Below are 19,860 nucleotides of genomic sequence, written 5' to 3' on the forward strand. Positions count from 1 at the left end.
TGTGCTGGTCACAAGAAACCAAACATTTATTTCTATTGTCACTCTGTACAGGACACAAATTTTCACGCCAACGAAGGGTTCTAGACTCAGGTAGCCCCAGAACTAGGAAGGGGCCTGGTTTGGAATGTCAGAGAGCGAACAGGAGAGAGGACGCACATGACATAAAATAATAATAATAATAATAATAATAATAATAATAATAATAATCAATGCAAAACAATGATAAACTATGGGAGAGGTCTCTGCAACATCATCTCCCAGACCGGGAGGGGCACCCTGTTTTATTTGCTAGTTTCACATTCGTTTGCAGTCTAGGAGAGAAGGCCTCGGCAGAACAACTCTAGATTGGCAACAGGGTTGCGCCCAGCTCCCAGAACTCAACTGGCCTCTGGCTCTGCCAGGAACGGCCTGACCTTCCAGAAGTCCCTCCCGTGTCTCCGGGTCTCTCTTTTTTTTTTTTTTCTCGGACCCAACTTCCCTGCCTGCTCCTGCACCCAGGCCTCCACTTGTCCCCTTCCTGCTGCCCCCCAGCCCAGCCTCTTGGTGGAAGGGGGGGGTGAGAAGTCAGTGTGCCTGTGCGGGGGCACTGAAGGGGAGGGCGTGTGTGTGTGTGTGTGTGTTACCGTGGCCAAAACACTGCGCTATCTGGCAGTCACAGGGTGCTTTCGCTGGGTGTCAGGAATGGGGGACAAAGAAAGAAAATCCAGGCTGTGTTCCAGCGGCGGCAGCAGTAAACGCGGCCGAGCCGGGCCTCATTTGTTAGCCGGGTGTCGAGGTAATGGTCGCCACCGAGGCCCATCCTCTCCTCGGCAGAGTAAACAAGACAGATGGGCCTGGGCCTGGCGTGATTAAAGATGAAACGTGGATCCATCTTCGCCAAAGCTGAAAGCAAGGAGTGCAACCTCCTCCTATTTCTCTTTCTGTCTTCTTCTTTCTCTTCTCCTTTTCTTCTTCTTCTTCTTCTTCTTTTTAAGGAAGAAAGCAAGAGACTTGAACCTTGCTTCTGGGGGGGCCTCACCCGGCTCCCTATTGTCATTTCTATAAATAAAGCTTCCCCTCCCCCTCCTCTGCGTTTATTCGTGTAAATAGATAAAGTGGGGGGAGGGCAGGTAGGCTTTTGCGGACCCAGGCCCCAGGGTCCCCTCCCGCATCTCCCCCCGCCCGCCCCCACCCCCGCGCTCACAACCCACCCCCGCCCCGAGGTTCGCGGCTCCCGTGCGGGGGGGGGGGCACTAGAGCGCGGGGGGGCCTCCGTTGGGCCGGCCAGGGGGCCCTCCAGCTGCGCCTGCGGTGCCACCCGAGCGGATCTTGGTGTTGGGCAACTTGTGGTCTTTTTTCCACTTCATGCGCCGGTTCTGGAACCAGATCTTGATCTGGCGCTCGGACAGGCAGAGCGCGTGGGCGATCTCCACCCTCCGGCGCCGCGTCAGGTAGCGGTTGTAGTGAAATTCCTTCTCCAGCTCCAAGACCTGCTGGCGAGTGTAGGCTGTCCGAGAGCGCTTGGGCTCCCCGCCGGCGTAATTGGGGTTTACTGGACACACACACAGAGAGGGAGAAAGAGAAAGTTTTATTGCCCCGAAAGGGAGGAGGGAGAGCTCTTTCTTCCAGCTAGCACAGTGTCTCCCTCCCTCCCTCTCCCGCCACCTCTTCTTCCTCCAGAGGGGGGTGGGGACGCCAAGCGAAGAAAGCGGCCCCCAGGAAGAGATAGAGACCTCAAAGTTTTGGAGGGTTGTGTTGTCTCCACGTTGTTGTTTGGGTGTCTGGAGAGGGGGTGGGGGGCGTAAGGAATCTTCACAAGGTTTTAACCGCTCCTCTCTGCCCCCTTGGCCTGGGGCCCGGGATGGGAGAATGAGGGGTGAAAGAGGGAGGGGGGCTTCCCTAAACCTTTCTTCTGCTAGTTCCCACCCTCTGTGCTCAGATTCCATGTAGCGCCTGCCCCCAGTAAAAACTTTTGCCCACTTCTGAAGCCAAGGAGCCAGACTAGAGGAAAGAAAGGAAAAAATAAATACTGGGAGTTGACTCAACTCTCCCTTCAAATACAGATTACCTCCTCCTCCTTCTCCTCCCCCACCCCACACACCCCTCCCCAACTTGCAACTTCACTGAGACTGCATCTCCCAGGCGAAAAAGTCGCTGGTGAGAATGGCAAAGAGGATGGGGGAACCGACTTCAAAGGCGCGGGGCCCACCAGGCCATAAAAATTTATGGGGGATGTAATTATGTGGCTCTGAAAACAGGCGACCGTAAATCTCCGGCAATGGCGAGTTTATAGCGGGGACAATTGGCTTCCCTCAGCTCCCCCCCCCCGCCCCATGCCTCCGAGGTCCCTTCGGTGTAAAGCACCGGGGGTGGGAGGGGGAAGGGGTGCCCACGCACTCACCCGTGCTCACGTGAACTTTGCGCATCCAGGGGTAGACGACGGGCTCTTTGCACGCGGAGTGGGACGGGCTGGGGTGCAGGGGGTTCTGGGCGCAGGGAGGCGGCGGGGGGCTGCTGCTGACCGCCTCGCAGCGCTGGCCGGGCTCCGGGAGGAGGGCCCCGGAGGGCGGCGGCGCAGGAGCCCGAGGGGACAGCCCGGGCGGTGGCGGGGGCGGCGGGGGTGGTGGCGGAGGCGGCGGGGGCCCGGGGTCCCGGCAGGCCGCGTAGCGCTGCACGGTGCACGCCGCGCGCCGCCCGAAGCCCGCCTCCGGCTGGAAGCTGCTCTCTCGCCTCTGGCCGCCGGCGTAGTACCCCGGCGAGTGGTCGCTGGGTAGGTAATCGCTCTGTGAATATTCCTCGCACGGAGGGAACTTGGGGTCGACATAGTTTGAGTTGATCAAAAAAGAACTCATAGCCATTAATTTCTGGGAATTGCCCACAAAATATACTAAAATTTATTCCGACCCCTGACTCGTTTTCCTGTTTCCGAAAGCCCTCCTACTTACTGTCAAGTGAACAAAGTTAGGGGCCCACGTGATCCTCGGAGCCAATGGCCGCCCCGCCTGCGATTCCCGGATAAGGAAATCTGCTCACCCGGACCCTACTCCAGCCAAAGAGGTTTATTTCCCCTTCTTCTCTTTTCCCCCTCCCCACCCACCCAACACCAGGATTTACATAGGGCTCCTGCAGGGCGACCGCCTCCTCGCCTAGCTCTCTCCGGGATCAGAGAAAGAGAGTGAGAGAGAAAGGGGGAGAGAAAGAGAGGAAGAGGGCAGGTTGCCGCCGGAGGGCCTGTTGGGGCGCTGGGCAGAGAACAATCCCGGGATCCCCTCGAAGTTGGGGCTCTCGGGGCAGCCCCCTCCTGTCCGGCCTCACCGCCCCGCATTCTCTGCCTTCCATAGGCCCCCCATCCCCTCCTCACGACGGGAAGGAGCCCAGGAGGCTGTGTGGGGAGTTAAGTTGAGGGGCAGACTGGGGGCTCCGCCTAGAGAGAGGAACCCACATGGGGGCGAGAGGGCACTGAGCACCGGGCTTTTCTCTGCAGTCGCCTGGGGAGGGGTAGGGAGTGAAGAGAGGAGGCGTCGGGAGCAAGCAGGCGGGTGCAGGAGGGACTTGTCAGAGATGAATGGAACCGCGGGCGGATCGATAGGAAATTCATGCACTAATTCGGGGAGACCTCGCCTTCCAAATCGCATTTAGCTGCGCTATTAGTTTGGCTGTGTCAGTCAGTCCTTCCGTTCCCCTCTCATATCCAGTCCTCCCCTTACCCCACACGGCCCACGCCGAGAAACGACTTGGTTCCCCACACTGAACATGAGTGCTGGAGTAAAAATCTTGCAACTTTTGAGAGCACACTGAATAGCAATTTGCTAATTCCAGAACCACCCGAGCAATGCTAACCACGGTATCCAGCCGTTCTAATTGCCGCTAATGCAGCTGCGTCTGCAGTGAACAGAAATCTCACATCCTTATGATGCTGGGGGTAGGAGCCCTAGGGGTGACCCCCACACACAATAACACCCCTTAGTAATTGCATATTTCCAGGGCATCTTGTTCTGATCCCAAATGAAAAGGCAACCTCAACATCCGTTTGAAAAACGATTTTCTTTGCCTTCGCACACTGACAACAATAGTCATTTTTTCCCGGATTTTCAGTAAAGCCTCCCTGATCCCAGAATAGAGAATAAGTGGGCTTGGGGGAGAGGATAAAACACCACCACCTATATTAACCTATTAAGAGAAGTGAAAAGGGACCAAGCCTTCCAGGGGCAGGTATGGGAGATTTCAGGTAGATGATTCCTCCATCTCTAACCAATGAGGGAGGAAAGGAAAGAGGAAGGAAAAAAAAAAAAAAAGGAAGGCGTCTTCGTGTGGTCAGTCACCGGATGGTCCTCTTTTTGAGAAAAAAAAATTTCTTCGGGAAAAAAATGAGCGGAGTGTTTATGTCAACTACATATTCCCCTAGATACGAATTTGTGACCACAAAATTCCTTACACAAATTCGGATCTACAGGGTATATACAGAAGACAGACAGATCTTCTTGGCCCAGAAATTTTCCAGTTCTCCTACTTTCCGCGCCTTCTTCGTTTGGGGTGTGGTTTCAGTGCTTTGATTTTATTTCGTTTTGTTCTACGTTTGAGCTCTGGGAGCAGGAAGACACTGCGGGTCCATTTTGGGGATTACAAGGTTTTCGACTCTCTTTCTCTTCTATCAGAGAAATAGAAGCAGCCGGTCCCGCAAAGGGACGCGAACCTCAGGGCCGCCGCACAACCCTGGGCGGCGCATGAATTATGAGATGTAAACATTAGCTAAGCACAAAAGGAGGAAGGGTCATCCCGAGGCTGCAGCGAAGTCAGAATCAGGCCCTTCTGGGTGCCCTCGCGCCCCTCCCCTCCCCCCAGGACTTTTTTTTTTTTTTTTTAAGAAAAACAAAACCCCAATCGGCTCCTCCGTGCCCCTCGTAGCCTTTAGTTTGCCATCAAACGAATATCTAGATATTTTCCAAGGCGCCTCTCGGTGAAGGGAGGAGGGAGAGGTGGCTGGGTGTGAAGGAGGTGTCATAAAAGTCCTTTTGGAAAAATTCAATGGTAAAAAGAGAGAGAAACAGCTGTAAAGAAAAATGCTGGGAGACCAAACAGATGGGGCCCCGGATATTTAATGACGGGCAATTCCGTTTACAACCTGAGAAAAAGATCAAAGGCGTTTCATTTCCGAATGAAGGGCAATGAGGAGCCATAAAAGATGCAGCCAGATGATATTCCAGCCCCTCCCAGCCTCCCGCACCTCCTAGGGCCAGAAAAGGGGGATAATCCCTGAAGTGTGTGGAGGAACCCCGTTTCCCCCACCTCCCCAGCCCCAGGCAGGCTCTCTCTGTCTAAATTTGCTCATTCCGCCACCTGCTAGGGTCTCTGGCAGTGGGACCAAAATGGGGATCTGGTAAACCTGGGGGAATCTGGGGTTTACAAATGAACTTCCCAAGGGTCCCAGTAACCACTGAATTTACTAAACTGGGAGCCTGGGATTGGGCTGGAGGGAACTGAGTCCTAGACTGAATGCTGAGACCATCACAGGGTGAGGGGAATTGGCACAGAGAAAGCCTCTACCTTGCCCAGACTCCCTACCCATCTCCCTGAGAAATACTCGCATCCTTAGTGATGGAGTCAGAACGATATCCATTTCATTAACAAATACAGCAACAACACAAAAAACAACCTTCTAACCAGCACATTTTAGAAGTCTCTCCCCCTCCCCAGTCCTGGGACTCTTGCAGGTGGGTAGGAGGAGTGCTCCCTCCCACTTGCCAGAAACTAGGTCCAGAGACCTTTTGATTTTTCTATCCCAAATCTAGATTGCCAATTTTGGCCTCGGGCCTGATTTCTAACACCAACACTCTCCCAGCCAGGCTGACTAGCATATATTTGAAAAATCACACACACACACACACACACACACACACTTATATTTTAATTACCTTTGCCAAGAGAGGGTCCAGTAGACCCCCATCTGGGCACCTAAGGAGACTAGAGTCTGGCCCTGGGCCCACAGACAAAATGCCTGGGTAGAACCGCCCCCCCCAGCCCCCCAGCGTCAAGCAGGGATCTTTCCAAGTCTTGTCAAAGGCCACTTCGTCAGGGGTTCCACGACCCATTCCACTGGCCAGGCCCCTCCCCCACCCCATACCTCCTGTCCTTCTCAACTCGCTCTCTGAAACCCGTCCAACTCAGCCGGCTTTTCGGCATTTTGGGAGGGCCGCTAGGCTGGCCACCGGGCCTCTCTGCTGCTCTACACTTCACAAAGGATGCAGCCCAGGTGCTCGGAGCACCCCAAGAGAGAGGTATGGGAGGCAGAGCCACTGCGGGGCTGGGTATGGCTGCTCCTGGGGACAGAGCGCGGAGATTTTCTCTGCGGCGCGCTGGGAGCCGCCACCTGCCCATCCCACCGAGGCGCCACAGCCCCCCACCCCAGCCGAGTGCAGCCGCGATGGGTGGGGGACAAGGTTTATCAGCGACTCCCCAGACGGATTTCACCAACACCGGAGGCTGCCTCTCCCCTCCGATCCCAAAAGAATACGAACACGAGTACTCGTAATAAAAATAAGAAAAGGCAAGGGCTCTGCGCGCGCGTCCCGAGCCACCGCCCCTGCGCTCCCGGGTCGTTCGCTCGCCGGCTCGCCGGCCGCCTTCCCCTGGCAGCCACAGGTTGCTAAAGTGACCTCTCGCTGCTCAGCCCCCTCCGCTGTCCCGGGCGCGCCCAGCCCGCACGGAATCATCTACCTTTTGTCGCCAGGGAGAGAGCACAGAGCAAGGGAGGGAAAGCGCAGGGCCGAGGAGGCGAGCCCCCAGCCGGCCGGCGCACCGGAGGCCGCACGGAGGAGTGGAAGGCCCAGAGGGGGCAGCGGGCAAGAGTACTCACCGGGCGGCTCCCCGCGCCCTCCGGCCGCAGACCCGCCCGCGGGCCCGCTCGGCCCCAGATGAGCTCGCTCTCGTCCACTATTGTGTGTCCGGAAAACCGAACCGCCGCTACGGGCCCCCTTGCAGGCCGGAACAAGACTTTTTTTTTGATGTGTTTTTGTTTTTGAAGCGCAAGTTTTCGTATTAATCTCATACTTTGGCAGTCTTTGTTAAACAGCTAGGCGCGTCACGAGGCTCTCGAACATTTTAATAATTTTTAGACGCCGTGACCTACGGTTCACCCCTCTCCGGGCCTCCCCCACGAGCAGACAGTTACTATAATACACTCGCACAGTTCGCTCGGTCATATTGAATTTTGCGCAGGTCATTACTTGGGAGAAAAATGACGGAGCAGGAATTTGATTCAGCTCATCCTCTTCAGCTCGACTTTTTGCCAGAACCTTCTCTTCCCTTCACCCAACCCCCACCCCCAAAAAAGTCCCAGGCTGGTAGTACTCAGCCTACCCCACCTCTGCCTTGATATTCCATCATTCCTGTTTTCTCATCTGTTTTGGTTCCTTGGGCAAGGTAGGAGAGGGTAGGATTCCATAGGGGTTCCCTTTGGGGCCTGGGAGGGAGGATGGCACCTGGAGAAGTGGAAATGTGGCCTTGGGACTCGGGGTCCCAGAGAGCAGGCCTGAGCCAGAGCCCCCTTCCCTCCTGCCTGCCCTATTAAATGGCTGCATTGGCAGGGCCTGTATCCCTGCCCCCTTGCATACTCCCTCTGCCTTATTCCCTCCCCCAGTGCCAGAGATATCCCATTTCTGCTCAAACTTTGGAGGTTCCAGGGCCCCAGGAATGACTCCTCCACTTCCTGGGGCTGAGATTTGGTCCCTAGGCCAGCATATCTGGGGAAGACAGAGAGAATCCTGAGAGAGGAGCTGGACCGTACTGGTCAAAGCAGGAGGACTTGGTTTTCAGAGGCTTTAGTTTCCCTTTAAACACAAAACAATACACCCTCCCCCCAATTTTTGTTTAAAACCACTTCTCATCTATACAGTAGCACTTTTGCCTACCCCTATCACCACCACAAGGACGTACAGGAGCAAAGCAAGGAGACATTAAAAATACTCAGAGATTTTCTCTGGTTTGTCTCTCAAGGATTAGAATTCTTGGACTGTCAACAAGACATTTTCCCCTTTCTCTAGCCTCCAAGGGACCAGCAGAGGTTAGTCAGGTGACTCCCCTACCACCCAGTTTAAGTCTAGGGGGAGTGTCTGCAGGGAGAGATCCCTCTAGTACAAGAAGGTGAGAGAGACTATCCCAAGGCACCCAGTTTGGCCGAGGATGGCAGAGGACCCTCTTTCCCCATCCTGAGGCCCCTCCAGCCCAGGGCCTTTGGCTGCTCCAGGCTATTCCACAGAACCATAAATTTGCTAGCATTCTGTCCTGGAAAAGGAGGAAAAAGAGACAGAGGAGGAACAGAAGGAAACAGAGTCTCCAGTTCAGCCTTTGACCTCTACCTCTTCTGGACCTCAGGAATTCCTTCCTGGCTTGACTCCCCAGAGCAACTTGTCTCAAGGCTGAAGAGAAATGGGGACCCACACCCAGTTGGTTTAGTCAAAAACTGGGGCAAATTGATTTGCAATTTGACGTTAAGTTGTTGTCTCTTCTGGCCATAATTCAAAAGGCGTCTTTATGAAAACTCTCAGGTTATCTCTATTCTGGCAGGACAAACACCCACAGCGCACCTCCTATATCCAATGCTTGGAAGAGAATGTGATCACATTTCATAACACGACAAACAGTCATTTAAAGACCAAAAATAGGCATATACCCTGGTGTTATAATTACAGAGTCTCTGTAAACATTTTACTTATGAGCTAAGCCTAATGCATAGATTCAAGGTTCATTTCAGGTCGCTTGTTTTAACTCCAGTTAAAAAGATCTCTGTGAGGCCATTCAGTATTTTTCCTTCTCATTTCCCCTCCCTCCTCCAAATAGGAAGAGAGGGATTCTGGATGAACATACAAGTGGAGGTTTGGGAGAGAGTGCGAGAATTAGCTAGCCAACCTCCTTTCAATATCCAACTTCTTAAACCCAAGCAATTTGGAAAGAGGAATGGGAGTTTAGAAACCCTCCAGTCCTGGCCCACTGTCATGGACTCCAGCTGCCTGGACCCAGCCTGGGGGTTAGGAATCCCTGAAGAATAGGCCTGCCTGAGGGATAGGGGGAGTTGGGGGAGTCAGGCTCTTTGGACCCTTTGGGGGAAGGAGGGTGGGTCTGATGTTGGTGAGAATCAGGCCTTCACCTTGGAAGCCTTCTTTGGCCCCATCAAACGTCCTGCAAGGACGTGTGGGTAATTGGATTTTTTTAATGTGTGCGGCTGGGTAGGTTTTAATTAAATTTTATACGGTGACTCAAAGGTTATCTTTGGGAGAGAAAATTGCGCAGAGGATTCGCCATGCCCCCAGCGCTCTTGTGCAGCTCCCCACCCCACCAGCCCAGCGGCTTTTGGAGAAGGGTTTCTCCCCCACCCCAGTTTCTCCTGCCCCAGATAGCTGCCTCTCCTCCTCCCCAGTTCTGCTCCCCCACTCCCCAAACACACAGGTCTTCCTTACCTCCCGCACCCTTTGCTCCCTCTCTTCTCTCTGCTCACACAGCCTCCTCCCCTTGCCCAGACCGCCCCCACCGCTAGACGCCGCCGCCCGCTCCCGCACGCTGTAAACTTTTGACCCTCCAACTTTGCGACCCCTCTGGCAATAACACGGGTCTCACGGCCCAGGGTCTCATTCTGCTGCGCCGGCTGCAGAAACCCAAGCGCAAAACGCCTTCCGTGCCCCTCCCCCCTCGCCACCCTCCCCAAACCCCCACTAAGGGCCTTAGATCTGGGGAAGAGGAGCCTTTTGATTATTAAATAACGCCTTGGGAAAAGACGCCACCCCACTTCCCGCATCGACCCCACTTCCCGCATTTCCACGGGTCTCTCCTGTGGAGTGCCTGGAAAAGCTTTTGATGACCCACCCGCTCCATTCTTGTCCCGGAGCGGGGCCGCGGTTGCTGGGCGTGGGGACATATGGGGTGCAGTAGGACGCGTCGGCTGACCTGGAGAAGGGAGTTTCTGGGGTGAAGAGTGGAGAGAGCTTGGAGCAAGGGTTCCTTGAGAGCGGAGGGGGCCACAGTCCCCAAAGGGCTGGAAAGAGAGAGCTCAGTGTCCAGGCCGTGCGAGACCCAGCGGGCCCGGGGCCACCTTGCACGGCCGCTCGCTGGCGCCTCCGAGGCCCCAGCCTGGCTGTGAACTTGGTCTAAGGCGGACTCTACTGGCAGCTCGGGGACGTTACAGCCTCTGCCTCTCGGCCGGCGCGGCGGCCGCACGAGCGACCCGCGCTCTTTCGGTTTCCCTTGCGCCCAAATATCCCCTCCCAGGACCCCACTTCTCACAGGGAAGGGTTCGTTCCCCCTTCCCTAGGGGCCTTTTAGGGGTCGGAAAGCAGAAGAGAGCGAATTAGAGAGAGACACACAGAGAGAATGGAACAAGCCTGCAGAAGCTCCAAAATATAGGGCTTATCCTGCATCTCGCCTTCAAGCCCCAAGGGGAGACGCTCCCACATGCTGGCACTTTCCCTCCACTTTTCCCCCAGATGCTGCCTTCCAAGCTGAATCCTCCCCTTCCCACCTGGCCTGGGTCATCTCTTGACTAAGCAAGCTGCACTGGGGCCTGCCAGGTCCCTTTCCTCCCTAGATGCATTCATCCCTACCCGACGGGGCTCTGAGGTCAGGGATCGCAACAATCAAAGGCAGCCTCGGTACTCAGAGGCTGCAACCGGGGCGAAGCTTATGTGGGCTCAGCCCGAATCCACACGGAGAGCAAGGCCAGAGAGCGGCCGGGCAGCCTGGGAGCCGTTTCCAGGGAAGAGAGGCTAGAGGATGCTGCAGAGAGTGCATTTTCCTCTCGGAGAGGAAATTTGGGAAGAGAAGAGACAGGACAGAAGACGCCTTAAACAGAGAAAAGGAGAAGAAGAAAAAAAGTGGGGGAGAGATTAAAGCTTGGAAAGGGGGTGACATTCCGGTCCGAGAGGTCCCGAATTGCCCGAAGTCCAATCTCTCCAGTCTCCTAAATCTCCTAAACTTCCCCCGGGAGCCCGCCAATCTGGGTCTCAGTAAATTCACCAAAAGGAAGAACGAAAAATCGAAAAATCGGCCTAAACCTGTCGGCATGCCGGGGCCCCGGTCCGGGCCCGAGCGGCGGAGGTGACGGCATCACGGCCCGAGGCGCGTAATGTATGCGGCCGCGGCGCGGAGCCCCGAGCGCTCCGGCCCCGTCTGCTGACCTCTGCGTGATCCCGGACTCTATGAATTATTGATGAGATATGAGCGTTGATTTCCCCTTTCAGGATGCAAACTCCATTATATGGTTAAAACGGCGATTTAATCGTTGAGAATAGCTTTGGTGTGGGTTTTTTCCCCCAACTCATTTGCACCTCCTTCCTTTTCATTTAACTGTCTTAATTAAATCCTTTAACAGATTTTAATCACTTTTTGGAGGGAGGGGTGAGAGGAAGGGGGAGGCCATCGCTACCACCACCACCACCAAGCACTAAAAACAAAACAAGCCCCCAGGCCATAAAAAGCTTCCACCGTGGGGAAGTTGGAAGGAAGGTGGGGAGGAGTCCTGAAGCCCTCTAGAAAGGACGTCCTGGGAACTTCCACCAAAAGATCCATCCATCTGAGGGCAACCTAGGTCTGACAAGGAAGAGTCAGGCCTGAGAGGTGTTTAATTCCACCCCTGAGAAGATTTGTGTGTGGACTCTGACTGTGGGGAGTGAGACACACTTGCCCCTGCTGAGAAGTGCAGGGACCTCAAGCCTGGGGAAGGCCACATGATTCTGGTGGGGAAGGACTCTCCAATCTGGGCCCCAGGAGCACTTAGGGAGAAATGTCCATTTTCCTTACGGGGCCCCCATTTCTTCCCTCCTCCTCCCCAAGCGGCTCAGTTTCCAGGCCGGTGTCTGGGTTAATTAATACGGATGTGTAACAGCACTGCAGCAATCGATAAATCCTGCTGTGGGCAGATCCCAGCCTCAAAATCTGATTACTTCTAGAAACTCCAAAAATGGAGAGAGTGACCCTAAAAGATGGGAGGGTTTCTTCCCAGCTCTGTCCTCCTTGGTTGATCCAGTTGGTCCCCAAGCTGAGAAGCCCATGCAGGGGAGCTTCTTCCTCTCTACCCTGGAAGGGACTGAGTTTGGGAGATCGTTCTAAGTGGCCTGTCTTCTCTCTTGTTCCAAATCCTTGGCTTCTGCCCCAGCATCCAGACTCCAGGGATGAAGGAACCAGGCCAGGAGAGGAGCTCCCACTTGGATCTTGCCCCCACCCCCTGCCTACCCCCCTCCCCCCAGTGAACACGTTCTCACAGCCAGGGAAGGGTTAAGTGTCCCCGCTGCAGTTATGGAGAGGAAGCCGATGAAATATGGGCGCTCGGAACTCCAGGGCCGGCTGGCTTTCCTGTTTACACTTCTTTATACTTCCTCCCACCCCGCACGCAGAGAAACAAAACAAAACAAAACAAAATAACCAAATCAAACAAAAAAAAATCCAAAATCAAATTGTCCGCTGAGAGGTGGTCAGGCAGGCTTTGGAGGGAAAAAGGCAACTGGGGCCTTAATGCCCGGCTGCCTCCTCAGGCCTGCCCAGGTGGAGGGTGCTGGGTGGCTGGGTGGCTGGGCGGCAGCCTTTGGCTGCAGGGTGCTAGCCTGGAGCTCAGAAGGTTGAGGCCTGGACCCAGAAGAGGAGGGGGAAGCGGGTGGGCGAGGAGGGAGAAAAGAGTCCTCCAGATTGAGGAGCGGCTTTCCCAGAGAATGTCTTGGGGAAGGCAGGAGGGGAGGGCACGGGTCTGTGGCGGAGTAAGAGTTCCTTTGCACCAGAAACCCCTTCTTACCTCTCCCCCCGCAACACACACATCCTTATTGGGTTTCAAGGGAGACCATTGCCCAGAGAACCTGAAGCAGGGAAGAGGAAAACCAGCTGTGGAGTCTTTTCCCGGAACCGCTTAGAGCAGGAGACCCTTCAAGGGTTTTAACCTCCGGGGCGGAAGTGGGCACCCTCCCCCGCCCGGGGCTGCTCTTCACCATTCCGGAAAATCTGTCTAGATATGCCCAGCAGATGTCCCTGGGTCGCTATCAGAGTTTGCAGAGCTGACATAGAAGGGGACAAAAAAAGTCTTCAGGGGCAGGCCTGGTGGTCTGGGGTTTCTGCGAGAGGGCTCGGCATTGGAGGGAGGCCAGGCCCATGGGAATGGGGGTTCCCAGGAGGCCCCAGGTCAGATTCTGCCCCTGCTGCACCCTTCCTCTGCACCTTACTCAACTCATTTGCCTTGTCCAGAGTGGAAGCCTGTGGAGGCTGTGCCTCCAGAATGTATTGGTATCTTAAATGATGCTGGGGACCCTCTGGGAGCTGACCAGAGTCTCCTTTCCAAGGACTACAAATGCCTCATCATTCTTGGGGGGGTTTGTCTTCAAATCAGGGTGAGGACCCCAAGCTCTCTGTCCTCTTTGCTCTCAAACCCGTGAAGGTTCTCCTGTAAGTCAGGCCTGGGCAGGGACTGGAGAGCTCAGGGAATAGAGAATGGCTACAGGGAAGAGGGGAGAGAGGCAGAGAGTGCAGATGTCCTTCAAAGGGAAATGGGGGGAATCTCATGGCCCTCCCCTTGTCCCAAAGACCAGAAGCCCCTTAAGGTGCCATATGTCCAATTCTAGGGACTGTTCACAGGAGTTGGTAAGCCGAATCAAGAGACGGGAGGGCTAGCAAAAACAGGAGTGACAGGGTGGTAGACCCCACGGGTCTTAAAATCGGGGGGTCAGTTTGGTGGAGAAGAGCCCTCTAGTTTAGAAGAGGGTGATTTACCCTTAGAAAATAACAGGCCCCCTGGGGGCCAGATGATGAAATCCCTCTGGGTTTGCGGTGCCACAAAACAAAGGGGCTTTTAAGGGTCTGGTAGGGAGAGAAGAAGAGGGAGGGAGAGGAGAGGAAAGAGAGAACCTTTCTGATTTTTCTCTCCCGCTCCTGAGTCCCTTTTTTCCCTCCGGACAGTTGGGGTCTGTGTTCTTGAGCAAGTTTTATTTATGGAGGGCCTGCCAGGGATCTGCTGAAACACCTAACTCCTCCAGGCAAGGGAAGAAGGCCCCCCCTTCCCCCCACTCCTGGCCAGGAATTAGGTTTGGAATTTGAGGGGATTGTGCCCCTCTGACCCTCCTCAAGAGCCAAGCGGAAGGGGCTGGCTTGGAATTAACAGGCGGAAGCTGGGTGCAAACGCCCCGCACGCCCCATCCTGGGTAACCCCGATGAGGCCGTGGAGAAATGGGAGGCACCCCCTTTCACAGGGTTCAAAAATCTGAAAGCCAGAGAGAGCCCCAGTGCAAGGCGGCCCACAGCAGCCGCATTAGCCTTCCCGGTGCTTTTTCTCAGCTCAGATGCATCCAGATAAAAGTGCCCAGCGGCGCGCCCACACACACCCCTGACAAATGAATGTCATAAAGTTTCTTTCCTGGGGGTGGGGAGATGTCTGTCTGAAGATATCCAGCAGTGAAGTGGCCCCCCACAAGGGGCCCTTCTTTCAGGAGTACACACCCTTCCCTCTCGCCCCCTAAATTTCCAAGGACACTGAAGGAACCCACACAAGCCCCTTTCCCCCCACAAAGAGACACTCCTGTGCATAAAAACCAGGCACCCCTACCGCTGGCCTTACAGAAATGAGAGCCCCCACGTCAGTTGCCCAGCCTGTCAGAACGTGGTGCAAAAAGCAGACGAAATGTCCCCCACTTGCCATGCTACAGCCCTGCCGGAGGCAAGATTTCCTGCCCGGGGTTCCAAGCCCCAAAATTGCAGGGGGAGAAAGCGAAAGCTGGAAGCCACTTACCGCGGGAGTGCTGCTACTGCCTTCTGGGCTGGGAGAGCGCTCACCTACCTCTGCCCCCTTCCCCACCACGGCGAGCAGTTAAAGTGTCACTTAACATTCTGGAGAATGTGAAATATACCGCGCGGTGTCAACTCCCCAAAACCATAAAACTAACTTTATGGACCTCACGTGACTTTCTCGAGCCAGTGAGGGGTATCTGTCTGACTTCTCGGCGATTTTTACGATCTAACTTCGAGATAAAACCCCTATCCATTTGACATCTAAATGTCATAGCGACTTTTGGGATAGTTTGCTATGGACAAAGGGGGACAAAGTCAAGGGGTGAGGGGGAAGGAGGGCCCAGTAGAGCCTCTACGACCCTTGGCTGCCTCCTCACCAGCTCCCCCTCCCCCCAAGTCCTGTAAGAAGTTGGGCCAAGCTGGAAGGGATTGACCGGGTAAGTGTCCAGACTTGACTCTTGCACTCAGGGTGAAGGCGGACTTGGATGGAGGAGGACTGGGCCCTAACCCTGGGCCACTCGGGCTGGCAGGGGAAACAGGGGTGTTCCAAGAGGGACCCCAACTCCTAACCAAGAGGGAAGGTCAGTTGGGCCCCTGGAGAGAGGGAACCCTCGCTAAGTACAGAGAAGACTGAGGTTGAGAGGAAACCTTTGAAATTGAGCTGATTTTTTTTTTTTTTTTTTTTTTTTTTTGGTCTTAGTGGGTGGCGGAGCTGAATTGGGATTTGGGCCAGGGGACAGGGGGGCTGGGCAGGCCAGTACCACTCCCAAAAGGCCAGGAGCTTCCTGCTCAGGACTTAGGCCCACATTACTTTCCCTGAAGAGGTTTCCAGAGGCTTTTCTTGCTGGCTGGTGGAAGGCCAGGGTGGAATCCAGCTCACCCTTTCCCTTGCCCCAAGCCCCACATGGCATTTCTGGGCCTCTCAGTCCCCCAGACTTGAAGGCCAATCCCCTGGCCCAAGTACCGGCTGACCAAGCGAGGGGTGTAGGTGGCTGAGAGGGGCTGCTGGTGAGCATCCTGCTTTCCCTTCCCTACACCCCAGATCTGTCAAGAGTGGTCTAGGGTGTGCCCAGTGATGGGAGAGACAGGCCCCCAGAGAAAAGACAAGTGGAAGGGCAGTGGAGTGGGGGAAACATTTATTTGACTTCAAGGAAAGCTACAAACAAATACCAAAAGCGAATCACTGAGACAGGCCCGGCAAAGGCAAAGACAGATTCCACACGTAGCACAGCATCCACTCGCTCACTACAAATGGTCTTGGAAGCGAAATGGGGGGGGGGGGATGGGTCTGACCCAGACTGTCCCCATATTTACAAGCTTTGGGCCCTCTACTCCAGACCCATGGATTCACAGAGAAATACACAAGACATTTTACACTGAGGATTATTTTTGTTTCCGTCCACTCCCAGGCCAGGCCTTGTGGGGCCTACCCAGGTGGCAGGAACTGAACTCTCAGGGTTTACCTTCCCTCTTCTCAAGATCACCCCTTTGGTCCTCCACGCCCCCTTCCCACCCTCGGACCAAGCCACTGGGAGACTTGGGCCTGGGGAGTGGGAAGGGAGGAGGAGGAGGAGGGTGGAAAGAGACAGTCATGGACTCCATCTCGAGGCCAGCTCAGCTGGGCCCCACACTGCGGCACTACCCCACCTCAACAGCTGCCCCTTAGAGAAGTTTCAAGCTGAAACTCAAAATACAGCGACCATCCTTTATAAATAAGTTAGAAGAACACAGATGGGGAGGGGAAAGTTCACGTTAAACATGCGAGTTTCTTTCTTTCCTGGGGGAAGGAGTGCAACCACAGACACGAACATTCAGAAACACTGGCGGATTTGGGGTGAGTGGAGGGGCGTGGGGAGCAGGGAGGGAAAATAATAATTATTATTATTAACAATAATAACAAGATTAACCAGTCCAGGAGAGAGGGAGCCACAGGAAGACCTAAGACCAAACGAAAAATCGTAACACAAGGCCGGGGCGAGGCAGGCTCATGGGAACCGGTCCCCAGCGGGCAGTGGCAGCGCAGGGAGGCTTGGAGGGGCCAGGGCTGGGGGGCGGCAAGGGCTCTTGGGCCACCCAGGGCTCCTCCAGGCGGGCTCAGGGCTGGAAGGCGCTGCCGGCTGTAGCCAGGCTCATACTTTTCAGTTTGTTGTCTTTCTTCCACTTCATGCGCCGGTTCTGGAACCAGATCTTGATCTGGCGCTCGGACAGGCAGAGCGCGTGGGCGATCTCGATGCGCCGCCGCCGCGTCAGGTAGCGGTTGAAGTGGAACTCCTTCTCCAGCTCTAGGGTCTGGTAGCGGGTGTACGCGGTCCGGGCCCGTTTCCCGTCCGGCCCGGTCATATCTGGAGCAGACAGAGTAGAGCCCCGAGGCAACCAACGTTAGTCCGGTTAAGGGAGGGGGCCCTGGATGGGAGAGGGGCGTGGAGCAGGACCCAGGCGTCCCCGGCACCCAGCTCACCGCAGCTCCAAGCCTCCCCACTCCAGACGCCCGCATCCGAGCTCGCTCCTACACCCCCTTCTCCTGCAGCCCCCACTTCTGCCGGCTGCGAATGCGCCCGGCTTTGTCTCTTGCTCCCTCCCAGTGCCTCACCCTTCGCTGGGCTCAGGCGGCCGCTCGCCCCGGGAGGGAGGAGAGCGGCTGCACTTTTGCCCTGGAAAGCTCCTATTACTGCTCGCCCCTTCTTTGCTAGCAGCAGCGTCAAAATTTCGGGGGTAAGCAGGACCCTTCCCCGCGTTACATAAACCCCATCCTTTATCCCATAGCTAGTACAGCTGGGCGAATAAAACCTTAGCCGAAGCTGGAGACAAATGATTAAAAATACTCCTCCCCAGCTAAAGACCTAGACCTTCTTTGGCTCTATCCCCCCCGAGCTGGGAGGACCCTCTTAGAGACTTCTCCACCTCTGGAAAAAAAATAAATCTATATTTGAGGAGAAGCCAAGCTCTCCTCGCCTCCCTCCCCCCCCCTCCCCAAACGCAGAGAAGGAAAGCCGAGGAGACAAAAAAAGGGAGCGAAAGCGAGAATTACCATGGCTGATGTGAAGCTTCCTCATCCAGGGGAATATCTGCGGAGTCTGCCCCTCGGGCGCGGCTGTGGAGGTGGCCATGGGCTCTGGCTGTGCCCGAGCTAGGCTCGGGCTGCTTAGCTGCCTCGCCGCTTCCTCAGGCTCCGAGGACGCGCTGGCCTCGTCTATTTCGGTGAAATTGGCGCTGGAGCTGGCCGGGGTCGCCTGGTCGGAGGGGGACGAAGCAGAGGGCTTGGCGCCGTGGCTGTCGCCGTTGGTGCAGGGCAGGGACTCGGGCGAGGACAGGGAGCAGCTCGACGCCGCTTGCCTGAAGCGGGGCTCCTGGGCGGGCGCGGGGAAGGCGCGCGAGCTCTCGCCCACCGCCCCAAAGTGGCTGGAGGAGGCCGAGGAGCGGTTGACGCTGAGGTCCATCCCATTGTAATTGTAGCCGTAAGAGCCGGTGTGCATGGCAGCGGGATCCCTGTAAGAGCCGCTCAGAGAGCTGCCACTGCCATAATTTAGCAACTGATAGTCCGGGCCATTTGGATAACGCCCCGAGAAGGAGTTTACAAAGTACGAGCTCATTTGGGTGATTTTGGAGGGCTTGATTTGTGGATCGTGGTCGTTATAACCCTGTGCTTCACGATTTATGATGTATTAATGAATTATAGCGATGCACTGTACTTCGTTTTGCTATGTATGCGGCCAAATATGGGGGGGGGTTGGAAGGGGGATGGGGGGGCGTTAGGGAATCACGTGCTTTTGTTGACCAGTCGTAAATTCTCGCTGATGACCTCAAGAGGTAATTCATGCTCTATGGTTACAAATAATGACGATCCGAGAATCGTTAGGGCCGATTCAATGCGAGCCTCCGAGAGAGGGGGAAAAACGGAGAAGGGGGAGAAACAGGGAGAAGGTTGGCGGCGGCCTCTGAGCAGAGCGCGCCACCTCCCGGCGATCGGCGGGAGCGCGGGCCGCAGACTGCCATGGCGGAGACGGGGGCCTCCCTGCTGGCTCCCTGCAACCGCCGGGCGAGAAGGAAACCCGGCCTGGGCTCACCCGCAGAGTTGAGTCTTTTAGAGGAGGGACCCACTTGAGCCTTCACCCACTTTCTTGGGAGTGGGGTTAGACTATCTGTGCCCTTCTCCCTGTCATTATTATTATTAGTGTTATTATCATCATTACTATTATTTTCACTCTGGATGAGATGATCAAAAATTGAGTTGCTTTTCCCTCACTTGGGCTTTGCAAGTCTCCGTGTTGGGGGCGGAAATGGGGGGGAGGGCTGGAAGATGTGTGTGAAAAACAATTACTGCAACGCGTTTCCCCGTGAGCTCGGCCTGGCCTGCTTCCTGCCCGGGCTGCCGTGGCCCACGCATAGCGTCCAGGCGCAGCTGGTATGGCTGGGCCCAGGGTTCCACGGAGAAGCTTTCACTTCTGTGCCTCTTAGAAGTTTGGGATCTTCTTCCTGACTTTCTCCTCCTCCTTAGCCCAGGCCCGGAGAATGGCAAAGCAGGACAGGGACCCCAGAGGAGGTGCAGGGCTGGGGCGAAGCGGCCTAGTTGCAGGGGAGAGACGGTGGCAACGACAGAACCGGTGGCTGGGGTTTGGGGTTCTGAGAGTTGGGGATCAAGGCAAGACCGTTTGCCCTCATCACCAGATGCCCGCTATTGCACTGGGAGGCCCCACTCGAGGCCCCTCGCTGACGTCTGGGTAGTTTCAGAATTTGCCCGGCGGCCCACATCTTCCCTGGAAAGGGGTTCCAAGGACCAGCGGCGCCTTGCCGAGCACGCTGGGCGGCCAGAGACCGCCGCAGCTGGGCTCCTTCTGCCGGGCGGCTATTTTCTTTAAAAATAAAAAAGGGAGAGAGACGGCGGAGGAAGAAAGGAAAAACAGTGTCCGCAGCTTGCCGCCTGGGGGGAGGGTGGGGGGTGGGGAGAGAATGGGTCGTTTTTGGTTGAGGGGATGGGACCAAGACGCCTCATCACCTGGACTCCTGCCCTCAGGTCTCCAAGGAGCAGCGGAAAGTCGTGCCCTTCGCCCCGTGCCTGCCGGCCGCTTCGAATTCCCCTACTTGTCGCTGAGCTCCTGCTCGAGGCAGGAAAGGGCGTCCGGAGCCTTCAGCTCCGGG

At 55.7% G+C, this 19,860-nt stretch overlaps 3 protein-coding genes across 3 annotated transcripts in view; 1 reads left to right on the forward strand and 2 right to left on the reverse strand.

The window, feature by feature from the left end:
• The window catches only part of CALCOCO2 (calcium binding and coiled-coil domain 2), a 286,509-nt gene that overhangs the window by 82,222 nt on the left and 184,427 nt on the right, over window positions 1-19,860 (forward strand). The gene's annotated exons all lie outside the window — the stretch shown is intronic.
• On the reverse strand, window positions 6-3,049 carry HOXB4 (homeobox B4). Its single transcript, XM_006739048.2, has 2 exons — window positions 2,381-3,049; window positions 6-1,531 (listed from the first exon to the last, which is right to left on the reverse strand). Exons 1-2 carry the CDS (start codon window positions 2,835-2,837, stop codon window positions 1,233-1,235), a joined length of 756 nt encoding a protein of 251 aa, XP_006739111.2. The 5' UTR covers window positions 2,838-3,049; the 3' UTR covers window positions 6-1,232.
• Window positions 9,698-19,814, reverse strand: HOXB5 (homeobox B5). Its single transcript, XM_006749656.2, has 2 exons — window positions 17,753-19,814; window positions 9,698-17,066 (listed from the first exon to the last, which is right to left on the reverse strand). The coding sequence occupies exons 1-2, from the start codon at window positions 18,312-18,314 to the stop codon at window positions 16,819-16,821; spliced, it is 810 nt and encodes a 269-aa protein (XP_006749719.1). The 5' UTR covers window positions 18,315-19,814; the 3' UTR covers window positions 9,698-16,818.

The sequence above is a fragment of the Leptonychotes weddellii genome, chromosome 15 (genome assembly GCF_054177405.1).
Source record: "Leptonychotes weddellii isolate Sample4059 chromosome 15, ASM5417740v2, whole genome shotgun sequence".
Taxonomy (NCBI): domain Eukaryota; kingdom Metazoa; phylum Chordata; class Mammalia; order Carnivora; family Phocidae; genus Leptonychotes; species Leptonychotes weddellii.